This window comes from Trachemys scripta, chromosome 4 (genome assembly GCF_013100865.1).
Source record: "Trachemys scripta elegans isolate TJP31775 chromosome 4, CAS_Tse_1.0, whole genome shotgun sequence".
Taxonomy (NCBI): Eukaryota; Metazoa; Chordata; order Testudines; family Emydidae; genus Trachemys; species Trachemys scripta.
This window is the reverse complement of record NC_048301.1, coordinates 62,786,374-62,803,513: the sequence shown is the minus strand read 5'-3', so window position 1 is coordinate 62,803,513 and position 17,140 is coordinate 62,786,374. Positions and strand designations below refer to the sequence as shown.

General features: G+C 41.5%; 1 protein-coding gene across 3 annotated transcripts in view; it reads left to right on the top strand.

Annotated features, from left to right (window-relative positions):
* Positions 1-17,140, top strand: part of ZNF106 (zinc finger protein 106) — a 76,512-nt gene that overhangs the window by 17,922 nt on the left and 41,450 nt on the right. For 2 of the 3 annotated variants that reach the window (XM_034769173.1, XM_034769172.1), the window contains exons 4-6: positions 6,048-6,248; positions 11,649-13,793; positions 14,788-15,433. In XM_034769173.1, the coding sequence (XP_034625064.1) occupies positions 6,048-6,248; positions 11,649-13,793; positions 14,788-15,433 (2,992 nt within the window). The remainder of the gene's footprint in view (positions 1-6,047; positions 6,249-11,648; positions 13,794-14,787; positions 15,434-17,140) is intronic. The other variant, XM_034769174.1, reaches the window with a different exon arrangement.

Below are 17,140 nucleotides of genomic sequence, written 5' to 3'. Positions count from 1 at the left end.
CCCCCCCCCCCCCCCCAGCCCCAACCCGCTGCCCCTGGATCCCCATCGCACTGAGCCGCCCACCCAGACCCCCCCCCCCCTTCCCCCCCCCCCCCCGCTGATCCCTAACCACTTCACCTGGACCCCCCTGCAGAGTCCCATTACTGTTGCACCCAGAACCCCCCCCAGTAAGCCCCTGTGGATCCAGAGCCACACCTGCATCCCCCACTGAGTCACCTGCACCCAGATTGTCCCATACAGAACCCTCTTAACCCACACCTGGATCCTCCCACACTAAGCCCCTCCACTCTTGGATCCTGCCTTGCTGAGCCTGCCAGCCCACAGAGAGGGGCAGGGCCCTGGGGTGTTTCTGGGGCAGGCTGGGTCCTTGCACTGTGTCAGGGTTGGGTGCAGTCTCACCACTGAGTCCGTGTCCTGGGGGGAGTTGCACAATGATCTCCCACTTCTGTGCAGCCAGTGGCCTGTGCTCCCCAATGCCATGATGGAGTCTCTACATTTATTTGACAAATAAAATTTGCAAAATTTTGTAGAATTTTAAAATATTGTGTGCAGAATTTTAATTTTTTGGCACAAAATGCCCTCAGGAGTAAACTACTGTGGTGGTGAATAAATGTAAGGTGTCCAGACTTTCAATGACAAAACTGACATCTTGCCAGTTGGGGAAAATGTGCCTGAGAGGACTTTTGATGACTCTTTGGGGAAGGTTGATTACTTCTTCAGCCCGCCATTTAGATGAGAAAAGGACACTTAACAGTAAAAGGTGTAGTGCAGAGAAAATGGTGTTTGCTCACTACCCTCTTCTTTTTCTCATCCTTCTCTATCTTCCTTGTTCACTCCTCTGTTCATTCTTTTTTTCCTAATCTCTCTATTCTGTTACCCTTCTAAATCATCAGTGATGCTTTTAAAAAGCACTTCCTCACTCTGTTGTCTTTCCCCACTGTGCCCCATGTCTCTTTGGGAATAGGAAGGGCCTGAAATTGTGCCTGGAATCAAAAGCACCTTATTTCTGCCTCTCATCTGTTCTGATTCTTAGCAGTAGAGGACATCTGTTCTGTTGTTGAACAGCTGAGAAGTGGTTGCTCAGATACCCCTGTGTCATCAACATTAACTTTAGCAGTTTGTCTCAAGCGTCTATGTTCTGGCTAATTTTTAAAGCATTCCCTTTAGTGTATCTTTTCTTACAGCACATGCTAATGATTCTGAACACTTTAACAATTGCTGAGGCTGGGATAGATTCAAGAGCTAAAGATGGTGCAGATGGCAGCTTAAAGTCTTAGTCTTCCATTTTGCGTTTGGATTTCTAGGGCATGGTTTCCCCCCAGCTGACAACTCCTCTCTCAGCTACTGTTGAACGTTAAAGCCCTGCCACATTTCACCTAACACTAGCTATCAGTTTAATTCTTTACAAATTATATATAATATACACATACACACACTGGAGCTAGAACTGCTTCAAAATGGATCATCCACATTGTGTAATAAACTTCCCTCTCATCAAACAGACTTATCTCAATATTCTTCAGCTTGGGCCCGGGGGAGGTGTGGGTTTGGGTTTTTTTCACTTTTTTTTTTTTTTTTTTTTTTTTTTAAACTAAGTGCCTTTCATCACTTTTACCATCTGGAGATTAGATCATCTATTGAATTCAGTATTTAACTCTGTATTGTTATCCTGTTGTATTCTTTGTGAAATTTTGGTTTTAGATGAAAAGGAAAATTTCAGATTTCCATTGTGTCTGATATTGTGAAATTTCAAAAGATTTAGTAACTGTAGTTTTCCATTTTCTTAGTATCAGAGATGAGAGAGTGATTTTAATGTGTGTTTCATTTTGCTGTCGAAGTATTTCCATCACTTTGATTCAGATCTCTGCCTACAAGAAAGGCATCTGTGCTCTGGCAGACCTAGTTCTTATACTTGAGAATCAAAATGGATAGTAAATTGTTTAGTTTACAACCTTTCTTTCTCTTTCGCAATTTGGAGTACTAGAAATCTACATGGAATTTCACAATTTATGTAAAAGACAAGGGGTAGTCTCCAGGAAGGAGACTTGCAGCAGCAGCCTCATAAACCTCAGTATGTGGACTAGCTACTAGAGGGGACAAAGAGCTACACTGTTAGCATGAGTTACATTAACATTTATATTATCTATAGGTTTCAGGGTTAACACCCCATTGGCATGAGTCAGTTCACACTTCTGAGTTTGTCTGCAGAGGAAGACATAACTGCATTGGTTTAAACTTTGTTTGCATTTTTTTAAGTTAACTTTGTAACCGTGAGGGCTAAAATTGTAAGTGAAAACTTAAATTCTTGAGCACAATTGTGTGGCCAGAGGTGAATTCTGTAAGTTATGTTGCCCCAACGGAGTACGTGGGACCCTGGTTATAACCTCACTTTCCAGCGAGACCATCATATTTTGTAAGAATTCTGTTTTGGACAGTAATTCAGAAAACTCAGAGTGGTGTCTGCCTCAATCAAAGAGACTTGGCTTGAGCCTTCACATCTTGCCTCTGAAAACTAAGTCTCTTCATTTGGGTTGGTGGGTTGTTTTAGCATTTTGTCACTTAACGCGTGTATTCTTCTAACTTCAGATTTTCCACAAAATTCTCAGTCTTTAAACAAGGTCTTCCCTTCGGCATATCTGGGACCCAGGATCTTATGCTTTCCAAAAGATGCATATGATTCCATCGTATTCTTGTGCTGCCTCTCTTTAGGACTACTGAGCGTTAAGCTGCCACTACCTTTCTCTCTCTTCTTGAAACAACTACTTTACTTTATAATGAAAATGTAAATTCTGGAGAAAAGTCACATTTACATGGAGACTGTTAAGTCCTCAGGTATATGGCTCTTGCCCTTGACTTGCATTTCTGTTTAGCGGTCTCAGCTATATATAATGGGCATGAAACTTCAGCAGTCATCTTAAGTATTATGATACACATGTCTAGTCCATGAGTGACTTCATAACAGCAATTGGAATGAGGCCAAAGTCTTACAAAAAAACTCTTTTCCAGCTAAAATTGAAAATGCAACGGCACTTCAGTTTGGACAGAGATTATCCAATGTACATACTGAAATACACAGCAGAAATTAGTAAGGTTCTCCCACACTTTCATAGTGTGGACCACTTTTGTCCTAGTCATAATAGTGTCAACTACCTCCCCTGTTAAAGTTGAGCAAACAACATTCCTTTGGCTACTAGAGCTTCATTTCGTGGAAAAGTAGCATTAGGAAAGTATTAAATGTATTTTAGACTTTTATTGAAGCTTACCAGCTGAAAACAAGGGGAGTCATAACCATGTGATTAGCCATTTCTCCACAGACCGTCGAGTGCAGGGGTTCTCAAACTGGGGGTCATGATCCCTCAGCGTCATGAGGCTATTACATGGGGGGTCGTGAGCTGTCAGCCTTCCCCCCAGCCCCTCTTCACCTCCAGCATTTATAATAGTGTTAAATATAAAAAAAAATGTTTTTAACTTATATGGGGGAGGGGTCACACTTGGAGGCTTGCAGTGTGAAAGGGGTCACAAAAGTTTGAGAACCACTGAGCAAGTGGTTCAAGAGCCACTGTTTGGGAACTACTGCTTTGGAAGTTGGAGAGGGTAAAGGAGTGGAGGAGATTCAGTCCCCAGCCCTGCTACTTAACCTTGCCCAAAGTAACTCTAACTCTGCTTCAATTTACCAATCAGTAAAATGGAATAATATTTACCTTTCAGAGGAATTGAAACCTGTATTTGTGAAGGGCTTTGAGATTTCCTAGAAATGTCAAGTATTATAATAGGTACCATTAGGTTTTTCTTTTTCTTTTTTTTTTATGTCCAGTTAAAAGGTCCTTACATTTAAAGTACAACTCTACTATGATAAATTGAGTATGTAAAAATGACATCCATTTAGACACGCTCCCTGTTCGTATGTCTGGTCTCTTTTGACAATTTTAGCAAAAAGTAAGCTTTACTATATTTTATTCCTGGCAATTCATAGCTAACACAGTTAGGAGAGTGAGCTGTATTCTATACCTGCCTGTGCATTAGCAAAATTGTTAACCAACTTTCAGTTGGTTAAGCTTGTGCTAAGCCACTGAAGATGAGGTAATACAGATGTCATACAGCATAATGTGACCTGCAGAATCTTTATTACTGTTGGTAATGTGTGCAAAAGAAAGAACACAGTCTGGTGCACAAATCCCAGGTTGAGTTTGTAGGGCTGACCGGAAGAACAATATGTATTTTATGTATAACGGCACACTTGTTCTGCACATTATTTGAAACTGAGACCCTCAATTTAAGTGTATAAAGTGGTGTTTCTATTAATTAAACTTCCTAAACATATGGCCTTTTTGACTGATATGACTGTTTAAATACTTTTACCGTGTTACTATAGATCACATTTTTACTAGTAGGAAAAAAAGAGAAAAATGTCTTTTTAAAACACTTGTTCATTTCAAAGCCTTTTTGAAAGGCACAGACCTTTATTTAACAGCCAGCTGGTGACCCTTCGTTAAGCATGGCCCAGATAAGGATGCTGGCTTAAAATCTTGTGGGTGGTAAATTTTTTTTCTTCTGGATTTCTTTCATACTTTTAGAAAGTGCAGAGGTGGAGGCAAGATTCTTGAGCCTCTGGTTCCTTTGATGGAAACATTTAACTGAATAATGAAGATGTTTCCAATCCATGAGATGGGGATTTTTCATCACTTCAGTAAGGGCAATTAGAATATGAAGTGGAATAAAGCTTTAATACAAAGCAAGTTTTTTATTTTATTTTTTTTAATTAATTTGGTATTGACCTTTTGATGTACAAGTTGCGTTTTCTAAATATATTAGATGTGAGCTAATGAACTGAGCTCCAGTCACTTATATTGCTGTTTTGGGAAAAGGCAGGAGAATTCGCCTGTCCCAATGACTAGTCTAAATGCAGCTTTTAATCGTTACATGGACCCCAGGTTCCTCACCACTTCCCACTTTATTTTCAGTCATACGTTTGGGTATTATAGTAAATGATCTCTCTATTTGAGACATAGGAGCATTCAGTGCTGCTTCTATAAACAAGACAGTGGGGTGCAAGAAAGCATCAGTGAGGCAGGCAGTGTGCCCTATGTTGGTCCCCCCACACTATTTGCTTGGTTCAGAACACATGCTTATTTTCTGATCAATTTTACTTAATTTACCAATGGACTTATTTTCTCTCTGACTTTTTTAACCATTAGACTAACTAAAGGATTGGTCAAGCACTGTATGGTAGGCTTTTTAATAAACATTAAATATTGATTTGATTGTTTTTAATAGCAGTTTTACTGCAGTGTTCACTGACACTTTAGTAAAACCATTTGTCTGACACAGCTGTCAACTTCCTGCAACTGAAATAATTTCTTATTTTTTAAGATAAGCCTTCTAAAGTAGAAAGCAGACCTCATGCATCATTTGAACCAAATAAAGTACAGTGAACTGAAGACCCCTCCCATCACTTGCTGTGCTATGGAGTCTTTGAATTCCAAGCAGAGGTCTCAGCTGTCCCAGTTTAGGTTACACTGTATTAGGATTGGCTGTAGCAGTATACCCCCTCCTCCCTCTTCTAGCTTTCACTGGGGGAAAGCATGAGGCAGAGATTAAATGTAGAAGCTGTCACCAGGCTTCTCCAGTGCAGCTGGCACCATGGGTGTGCTTCAGAGCAGCTCCTGCTAGCTCTGTAAGCCCTCCACTCTGCCTCCTCTCACTATGTTTCCTCTGATAAGATTTTGAGTACAGCAATCCAAGAAGAATTCCCTGCCCCCCACACATTTATTCTGCTCTATTCCCAAGTTTTTTACCTCTTGATTGTTTGGAAAAAAATCTCTAAAAATTGATCACAAAAAGCCCCCAAAGTTGGGGAAAATTGCAATAGGAAAAAAGAAAAGCCAGAAAATTCAAACAGTTTTAGTGTATTGAGCAAAATTATAGTGCCTACTGCACAAGCAATTGATTCAGAAAACTGGCATATTCAGAGGAAACAGAGTAAGATCTGAGTTGTCTACCATGCCCGTGGGAAGGATTGAATGTCCATCCTCTCCCTCTTTCCCCAGGGACAGCAACCACAAGTGCCAGGTGTGCAGGGTGACAGTGGTGGGCTTGTCGGCATATGCCAAGCACATCTCCAGCCAGCTGCACAAAGACAATATCGATGCCCACGACAGAGAGGAAGATGAAGGGAAAGAAGAGGCTGATGAAGAGTACTTTGACAAGGAACTAATTCAACTAATCAAACAAAGGAAGGAACAGAACCGGTGAGTATTCTTCTTCTTCTTCTCTTACGAATTCCTTTAAAGCTGTTCTGGGTATGGAGAAATGCTGCCAAGATAGAATTATGTTTGAAGTGCAGTCTGCATGCAACCAGTATACTGATCATAAGACCAGTTTACGGTAACTACCTGTAGGATGCAGCTTGTGTGTCTAAACACAAACCTTTCATTTATCATTTTCAGTTCTGATAGTTGTGAGGTTTACTGCAGTGCTTGGAAAATAAAACTCAGCCTAGTCCACAGCAGAGGTGAAACAGTTTCACTTGTAGCATCACAAGGCCTTGAACTGGAATTGCTTGTGTGCTGCTTAAGGATTCAAGAGCATTCAACATCTCTATGCAAATATTTTATATTCTCATCAGCATACAGTTGAATAAAATGTTCAAATAATTTTAGCAGCATATCACTTCCTTGCCCTACAAAATTAGCCTCTCACAAACTGTTGTTGGGTATAACTTGATGCTTTTATTTTACAGCTCTTATTTATGAGCTCTAAAATGAATTAGAATCTCATATTTTGGGTAACAATCTAAATGTCCTCCTGAAATGCACTGAAGTCTTAAATGAAATGCTTTTTTTGGTTTGTTCGTTTGTTTTGTTTAGCATTAGCTAAACATTACTGTTCGGTGTGACTGGGTAAAGTTAGGCTACACAGTGTATAAGATTTCTGTTTCAGCATTTAGCCTGCATCTGACACTTTTGTGAGTGTGCATTGCTAGCGCCATGTTAATTTTATAATATAAAGTTTACAGAGTAAGAACTGTTACTGTAACACTATAAGGGTGGGCATAGGTTATTCCTTTTTTAATTTTATTTTATGGCTGGGGACCCCAACCATAGCATGCAATAAGTTTGAGCTCTCCTTTGACCTGACCAAGAGCACATAAAAATGAGGTCATTGCCTGCCCAGTCTAGACTCTTTGGATACCAGCCAGGACTAGGAAGGTTTTTAGACTTTCCACCAGTCCCTTCATTCTAGCCAATAACTGTGCTGCATGGTACCCACTTTTGTGCTATGATGCTCAACGTTGTTTTAGAGTTATTACATTCCTTGGCTACACTGGCCACAGAAATGGGGTCTTCTGCATTTAGTGTTCTTAGCCCACTTAAAATCTTTTAAAATTTCCCTGTTGGAAGTAGCTCAGGGGTGAGGGGAGCATTGGATAGGTGGGAGTGTTAAGTTAATGATGTCCACAACAAAATTATTTCCCTCCAAACAGAATGTAGTTGTCAGCTATTTGACTCAAAGATGCTAGTATTTAGACACCATTCCTGTCCTGGCTTCTTATATTAGAGCTCACTTTTCCTTATGCAGTAATCCATATGACAACTTCACATCCATTTCATAGGAGGCAGAAGTCACTTTAATGCGTGCTGAAAGCTTAAAAAAGGGAGATGGAATGTAAAGTTCTCAATTTATCCACAACCAGGTGTTGCGGAGGCAAACGTTGTGATATTAAACTTCCCCGTCCTACCCTTCCTGTGACCTACAAGGATCCATTCTCTCTTAGGCCAGTTAACAAGGATCTTTCACTTAAATTCCATTTTTGCAGGATAAATAGTCCTAGTGTTCAGATTGCTGACCTTGAGAACTGCACCACTAGCATTAAGGCAGCATTTATCTTTGAATGCATGTGTTATAGATCCACTTTGTTCTTGATATCCTGCCAAGCCCAAATATAATCTTCATTTATATCTGCCTGCTAGCAGACTACCAAAGGGCAATAGCTATGTGCTCAAGGGAAAGTCTTTCTAGGCCTCTTATTGCACATTTCAAGGACAGGCTGAGGCCTCGTTTCAAAACTAGACAAAATGTTTTTGTCTCATGTCTGAAACCAAGCTTGCTTAGGTCTTTAATACCTAACTGTCCTACAGGAACTCTAAAAATCAAGAAAGAGTCTCATGGTTGTTTTCTCCAGCAATTTGAATAACTTCTTTCCTCAGCCTAACTTTCCTTCTAATCTTTACCAGTTCATCCTAACAGTAATACCTTGCACTTGCAGGATATATAATCTTCATTAAAAAGATCTTGATTGCCAGGTAGGGAGAGAATGAATTTACCAATATTCTGCTCAAATAAATTGCTCAGTCACACTTTGAGACACATGGGTTGGGGAAGAGCTTGTACAATAGGGAATATCTTGTCTTATGGTCTTAACTTCTTTTACAGTCCAAATCACTAGCAAATTGAAAGAAATATTGTCTCATTTTCACTTTGTAGACTTCCCTTAATTAAAGTGAAAGTCATTGCTTAATCATTCTTCTGGAGTGGAGTAAAAACATCCCATGGGTGGTGGAATGATGTAATTGGAAGTGCAAGGAAAAAGCTTAATTACAATACATTGGTTAAAAATTTAAAGCAGCTTTGTGAAATTCTGCTTGCCAGGGGCAAGTCTCTCTCTCACTCACACTCACACAGCAATTTCGGGATGTAATGGTAAGTGTGGGGAGAGGATCTTGCACTTAACCTGACAAATGTTCATGACAGTTTTACAAAGCTAAATTAAAAAATATCAGCTTTCCTTTCATGGGAGTGGAAAAACAAATATGTATTTTACCAACCTGGAAGCTGAGTTTTGAATAAGAGAACATTATGCAACCTTCCACAGCATGTTTGTTCTCCAAGCTTGGAGAGAACCAGTAGAGAGAGAAATGGAACCTAGCAACTAAATTAATCACTTCCATTTGATGTATTTAGAGTAGCTTTTTCATTGCAAATAAAATAATATGCTGGGATGCTGTTTGATGCCAGTTTAAGAGAATTAGGAATCAGATTGGTGCAGATCATGGATGTTTAATCTAGTACTTTAAGCTTTAACTAGAAAATTAAGTCTGTAGCTCTTCAGGTTACAAAGAAACACTGTTCATGTTTTGAAAGCTAAGTGATGAAAACATCATGAAACAATAATCCTGACATATATCAGTTGGCCCCATTTATTTCAGAGGTGTTTTGACCATGAAGCCTCATGCTGATTTAAATGGCCACGTTATAAAATATGTCACTGCTGATCAGAGTACATAAGAGAGAGGTATAATTGTGTTTATGATCTGGGCCACGGGTCGGCAACCTATGGCACGCCTGCCAAACATGGCACGCGAGCAGATTTTGAGTGGCACGCAGCTCCCTGCCGCGGTCCCGGCGCTCAGCCCCCCCGCCCACCGCTCTCCCTTGCGGGGGCAGGAGGCAGAAGCTTGGTTCTGCAGCAGCCAAGCTACCCTCCTCTCCCGCTTCTTCCCCCAGCATGGTGCTTTCCTGCCCCTCCTCCTCTCCGTCCCTGCGTCAATCAGCTGATGGCCCTAGCGAGGGGGAGGGGGAAGAGCGGCAGCGTGCACACAGCTCCGTAGAGGATGCAGAGAGAGGTAGGGACGGAGCCTGAGGGAAGGGGATGGAACAGGGCATATCCCTTCCAGCCCCCTGCCATGAGCAGCTCAGGGCAGGGGGCTGGGAGCACCCCCATGAGCTGAGCACCCCAGCCCTCTGCCCTGAACCCCCCCACCCCAACACACACCCAGCCTTCTGCCCTGCACCCCCACAGCCCCAGCCTTCTGTCCTGAACCCCCACACACACACTCAGCCTTCTGCCCTGCATCCCCATACTCCCAGCCCTCTGCCTTGACCCTTGAACCCCTCCCCACACCCAGCCTTCTGCCCTACACCCCCCCACACCCCAGCCCTTTGCCCTGATCCCCACCCACACCCCAGCCTTCTGCCCTGAACCCCTCCCCCAGCCCTGTGCCCTGACCCCTGAACCCCCCCCCCCAAAGGTCTGGGGTCCCGGCCATAGGCCCTGCTCAGCCCGCTGCCGCCCTAGGTGAACAGAACCCCAGGCTGGCAGCGAGCTGAGCAGGCTGGTGGCGTAAGATTAGCATTTTAATTTAATTTTAAATGACGCTTCTGAAACATTTTGAAAACCTTGTTTACTTTACATACAATAGTTTAGTTATATAATGTAGACTTATAGAAAGAGACCTTCTAAAAACGTTAAAATGTATTACTGGCATGCGAAACCTTAAATTAGAGTGAATAAATGAAGACTCGGCACACCACTTCTGAAAGGTTGCCTACTCCTGATCTGGGCAATCTGAGTGCTGTCTCATTTTTGGTTCCACCAAAGGGTGAAGATTTGGAGAGTGCCACCTCATTTTCCCCAATCCGACCCCAAAAGATAACAAATCAAATTAATTACAGATTAAATAGTACAGTATAGGTTGAGACTGCCATGTGATGGGACTTGAAAGGAAGAAGTTGTCTATCTTAGGTCATCTTTTCTGCAAGCAACTTTGCTAAGTATTGGTTAGCTATTTTTGTAACCTACCAAATTCTTATTACAGTGTTTTCTGCCTATTAATAAATTGTGACTCTTGAAATGCCAGGGAAAGCGTCGCATTTGACTTCCCCTCAGTGCATTTGCACCTTCCTTTCTTCCTGTTAACTCATCACTTCCTGCATTTCCTCCTCAACCCATATCTACACCACAATACATCAAATTTGTGTACATTTACATATGGGAAAAATACACCCCACAGTCCCTCCCCTCCCCCCCAATGAAACTAATCTGACACTTGCTAACCATTACATGCCTTGTATTTTGTATTTGTATTACAGAAGCCCCTAGAGGTCCAAAGCAAAATCAGAGGCCATGCTGCATCTTTTTTTCCCCCTCTTCCTTTGTTCCTTCCCTGAAGTGCTTAAAATCTCTTACATGTTTATACTGTGCCTAGCACAATGTGACCCCAATCTTGGTTGGAGCATGTAGGTGATGTTGTAATTACAAAAAAGTAAATGATCCAAATGACGGCATGATAACTGACTGTTTGGAGAGGCCTTATGTGAATGAAACTTTTTTTTGGTCATGGTATAGCTGGATGACACTTAAAATACTGATTTATTTTGCTACTCTTCACATCTGGTCTTAACTTAAAATTGTTTTTTTTTTTTTGCTTGTTTGCTTTGTTTTTTAACTGTACCCAATAGAGGTGCAAGGGCTTTTTGCAGAGGTATTGTCAGTGTTTTCACTCAATGCAGGCTTTGTGGAAAAAACAAGAGAAGTTGGCTGTCTTAAGCAGACATCATTGCTAGAATGGATTAGGAAAGCAGTAAGAACTATGTTTTCTGCGCCAGAGGCAAAGTGCATAGCCATTTCCAGATGTTAGTAGTTTGGGAAACCAGTGTCGTGCCAAACAACCTGAACTTGCTATCCTATGTGGTGGTATTGTTACCTACCAGCCTGCTTTACATCTAAGGCTTAATATGTATATATTTATTCTGGCAGATTTTTAGATCATTTTGAATAGTTTGAGGCTTGTTACCTCTTTTACAAAACTGGGATAGATTGGGATATACTTTTCAGTCACTGAACAGACATATTTCCTTATGTCTTCTAGGCAAGTTGAAGCTTGCTGTAGAAACCAAGAAATAGAACCCGATGATAGGAGACCACAGAGAAGGCGAGAAGAAAGAGCTGTTTATAAAGACAGAGAAACTTATGATCCATCCTTGTGGCACCATCATGGCCCATCTCAGAGGGACTGGAAATGGGAAAATGATGGCTTTATGAATCCTAGGCAAGGCAAATTCCCACATTCTATAAAGAACCCTAATGCAGACCGGCACTTCAGTGGTCCCAGGGGATGCTCGGGATGGCATCAAAATGGTTCTGCAGGCCTTTCAGGTCAACATGATAACCATGGGAATTCTGGAGGTGTTTGGCATCCAAATGCAGGAGGAGAAATGTCAAAATGGTATCAAGATGTCAAAGGAAGAAATTCCAACTGGCATTCTGAAGGAACAGGTGACTTTTCTATTTGGCATTCTAAAAACTCAGCAAGAAACTGGAAATCCAATCCTCAGGGTGCCGATGGCTGGAATTTTGGTGGCACAGGGGACACACATCCACTGGAAAGAAATAGGACTGCAAATTCTAGTTCCCACACAGAAGATGGGAGTGTTGCATGGAAAAAAAACCCCATTAAATATAACCAGGAAAGGTATACACGGCAGTGGCAGGCAAATGACCAATTGGATTTTACTAGTGATAAACTCCCTCCAGTGGGGGCACTGGATTTCAGTATTTCTGAACAACCAGAGAGTAAAATGTCCAAGATGAATGGAAAGAGTGGCAGCACTTCCAAAGATAAAATTCATCGCTGGACTCCTTACCCCTCCCAGAAAGCTACAGACCAGCAGCCATGGTCTGAAGAGAATGTTCCTAAAACTTCAGAGAAAAAAGATTCTGTATCTCTACCTTTTCTCGAGACACCCATGAAAGGGATGGATCTTGAAATAGATGCAACAAGCCTCCCAAAACTGATAACGTGGGAAGAGACCCTTTTAAACCACCCCTGTTACAAGGCCACTGCTGACCAACATGAATCTTGCAAGGTGAATGCAGACTGCCCCAGTGGAGGAAGACCTGACCAAGAGGAGGGCAGAAGTAACAGGATGCCATCACTGAAATCCCCTCTCCTGGTTATTCCAGACATGAAGTTATCTTCCCAAAAGCAAGATCCAAAGGATCTCTTGAAAAATGTCAAGCTTCTATTATCCTCATCCCCTGGAGAACTCCAGAACCATTCGAATGCACTAAACTTAGAAACTAACCGTTCCTCTTCTTATGTATCCAAGTTGCGCAGTGCTTGTAGCTTAAGAGGTAGCAGAGATGTGCTTGACAGAAATCAGAGACAGCCTATTGATAGCCTAAGTGAAGAACTACGAAAAGCCAAAGAAGAATTGCAATCCAATCTTTCTCTGCAAAATCCTTACTTAAGTTCATACAGAGATACAGAGAGTGATCTAAATGGTGGTCGGAATATAGAGGAACCCAGGAAAGGTTCTTCAAAGACTAATGAGCTTAGAGTTGATACATTAGAGGATGTAAGTGAAGAGTGTGAAAAGGCTGAAGCAAGGGTTGAAAAGCTACGTCCTTTTATTAATACTTGTTCACCGTGTGACCCTCAGGAGTGTGAACATGCTACCACCAGAAAGGAAGGTGACACAGAAGCATCAGGCAAACTTCCCGTTTCAAGTATTATAACTGAGAAGCAAAAAGATTCTGAATTTCAAATGGAGTCAGTGAACCCATCAAGCCTTCAAAACAATTTAAGTGATGAGCTGAAAACCTCTCAGGAAGGGAAAGGTGAAGATCCTATCAAATCAAATCATCATTTTGATATGGAAGGCTTTGAAAACAGTTTAGATCATGAACTGCAAAAAGGAGGTGGTGGCCAACCTTCAGGCCCTCTTCTTCCTGAATTAAGTAAACTTGGCCTCCCTGCTTCCCTCCAAAGAGATCTGACACGACATATCAGTTTGAAGAGTAAAGTTGGGGCACATCTTCCTGAGCCCAACCTCAACAATGCACGACGTATTCGAAATGTTAGTGGTCATCGAAAGAATGAGACTGAGAAGGAGTCTGGACTTAAACCAACCCTGAGGCAGATTCTTAGTGCATCCCGAAGAAACATAAACTGGGAACAGGTCATCCAGCAAGTAACAAAGAAGAAACAGGAGCTTGGCAAGGGTTTACCAAGGTTTGTAACCTTTTAACTTTCAAACATGGATCTTGTTATATCTGAATCACTAGACTCTAAAGACTACCATTTGAAGAACTGCAGAGATGAATTCTACCATACCATATTTGTGTCTGTCTATAAAGACACACATGCGCACACACACTTTCCTGCTACTTCAAGCAAGAAGTTGATTCTGATCATAGTTTGTGACTAACAATTCAGTACATATGACACTGGTAACATTGGATTGTATTTTAAAGTTCTGTTAACTACAAACATGTATAGGTATAATATGAACAATACTTTAAATATATTGCAAGACCATTACTTGATTTTTTTTTTGCATGAGATCAAATACTGAGAAGTACTTGCATCATCACGGGCAAGTTGAATGCATCCCTTGCTGTAGTAATTCTATTTTTTTTAATTATTAGCAATTTGTACATTTAAAAAAAAAATCTAGATAGTGAGTCTCAATATCGTATACATTGAAACTGCCTTTAAACTTAATGTGAAGACAAGTATTTTCAGTCTATTTTGTAAATGCAACATCTTATTGTCTCATCAGTCTTAGAAGCAAGTAATTCTGTAACGAGTGTCTGAAAATTATAATAGGTTTACTTATCTGTTTTAAAATTCTGTTTCAGATCTACCCTGTGTAAGAGGGTAGCGTGCTGCATTACAACTTCGACAAGAACTTATGTACAGGTTTCTGACATCAAACTAAGAGGGTCAAATTGATCTTCACTTCACCCTAGAGCTAATGAAAATCCTGCTTTTGTGTTTGAAAATAATGTCATGGCTAAGCACTAGCTCAATAATGAAGTTATGCAGCTAGGGTCCTTCCTTTTTAGATTACACAAAAGGCAGAACAACACTAGTGTTGTCATCTTTTAGTCCATCAGTGTATACCTGGCTATATATTTAAAACAGATTTTTTTCTCCCCCTAGATTTCTTTCAGTGCCTGTCTTCTGCTCTTATACATTTGCAATGTTTTTTGTTTGTTTTTAGGTTTGGCATAGAGATGGTACCCCTTGTTCAGAACGAACAGGAAGGTCTTGATTTGGGTGAAGAACCTGAGCTGTCCAGCCTAGAAGGATTCCAATGGGAAGGGATTTCCATTGCAGTATCTGGATCAGCTAGGAAACGCAGCCTCTCCGAAAGCAGTGTTGTTGTGGACAGGACTGCTTCTGTTTATGGATTCTTCAGTGACCAAGCCACAACAAAGGAAAGTGAGCAAAAGCAAATCATTCCAGCCTGCCATTCACATTTTATAGCACCTATATATAAAACAAGTGCTGATAATGTGGCCGACTTCAAACAAGAGACATCCTCTCTCCCTTCATCACCATTCATGTCTGAAAGAACTGAAACTCTTATCAACGGAAGGAGACACAGCCTACATATGCCCTCTGATGTTACAAGCCTCACAGTGTTTACCACTAAACAAGATAAGGAGAGCCCAGAATGTAGAATACCATTTCTTGAAAACAAAAATGCATTAGAGCTCACAGGAGAAGGAAACATTTTGGCTTCAAATGGAGCTTCAGTGCATGCAGGATCAAACTCTGTAGATGCAGCTACAGACAGCAGCTGTACATCTGGTACTGAGCAGAATGACAGCCAGGGAATTGGAAAGAAAAGAAGAGCAACTGGAGTAAGTGTAGTTCTGCATATCTTCAGGATATTAGCAGTAGAAATGTTTCTCTTGTTGGTTGTCATTAAGATTAGGATTTAATCACTGGTATTTTTAATAAAAGTCATGGACAGGTCACAGGCAAGAAACAAAAAATCATGGCTCATGACCTGTCGATGACTTGTACCATAAATACCCCTGATTGAATCTTAAGCGGGGGCACTTCCGGGAGGGCGTGGGGGGGAACCCACTGCCGCTCGGCCGCTGCTGGTTTTGGGAGGGAGCCCCAGGGGGGCCTGCAGTTGCTCCAGTTGCCCTGGGATTGCTGCCAAGAGCGGGGTCAGGGCGTGTGGGTTTACCCCATTCTGCCCACCCGGCATTCCAGCCGACAGGAGCGCTGGGAGGGCGGAACGGGGTAAGTCCCCATGCCCCGACCCCGCTCCCCAGCTGAAACGCCGGCGGACGGAGCAGGGCAGCCCCCATGCCCCGACCCCACTCTCCGGCAGGAGCGCTAGTCAGGTGGAGCGGGGCAAGCCCTTGCACCCCGACCCCACTACGCCCCTCCCTCAACCAAGCTTCACAATCATCATTGGTGAGTATAGTATTAAATTGTTCTAAAATTATTTAAAACTTCTGCTGTATATGTGTCTTTTGTCTGGCAAAAAATTTTTCCCTGGAAACGAACACCGCCCCCCCCCCCCTCCACTCCCAATTTACATTAATTCTTATGGGGAAATTGGATTTGCTTAACATCATTTCACTTAAAGAACCATTTTTCAGGAACATAACTATAAGGTTAAGCAAGGAGTTACTGTATATTTGTAGGCAAACTCTAATATTGGCCAGGACAAACACACTGATTCTTGGCATATCTTGTTTCCCTTCTGTACAGTATCTCTACTGAAAGGATTGTGTTCACAGGACCTTTGTGGTGGTTTGACCCAGATAGATATCCAGTACTATATAATTGCAAATATTTTTTGTCCTCTTATATTCAGAGTGTGTTTTAACTGACTTAAAAAAAAAAAATTAGACAAGGTGGATGAAAGATGCCTTCATGATACTTCTAGCTTTTTTTAAGATTTCCTGTGGTTTAAAGAATAGAAAACTGCCACTGCCCAGAACTTCTAGATTTGGCCTTCTGCTTCTGGAAATGAGTGTCTTCAATAGAATGCTGATCATGTTTCAGGACCTACTAGGAATGTTAAGCAACCATGGAAAAATTGGTTTTTTGGTAATGCCTGGTTTTGTGGCTGAACATTAAAAAGAGAAATACACTTTTGCAGTAATGGTTGTCTTTAAAATTATGCAGTGGAAGAAAAAATACCTGGACATTTTTATTTTTTTTTACCGTATGCTCCAGTAATCTTGTCTGTGTTGGGCCTAATGACTCTTTCTGTGTATGTCCCTTTTTCATTTGAAACTTTATTTAGCATGGTATTTATCCCTTTCTAGATTATAACTGGTCTTATTTCCCCATGCATGGTCTTATCACAGTAAACAACATTAGACAGACATGAAGGAGAACATCTTGGCCAAGTTTACTTGATCGACTTGGCACCTGAGTACCTAGAGTGCTGTCTGCTGTAGTATTTCATTGTCTCCGGTGGAAACAGGACATTTATTTTTAGCTCCTCTCTCTTTTGAGAGGAGAGGCAATAAAGTATGAGTGAATGGTGTTATAACAAAATTCATCTGCATATGTTCTCTCCTCTGGCTATAATCTAG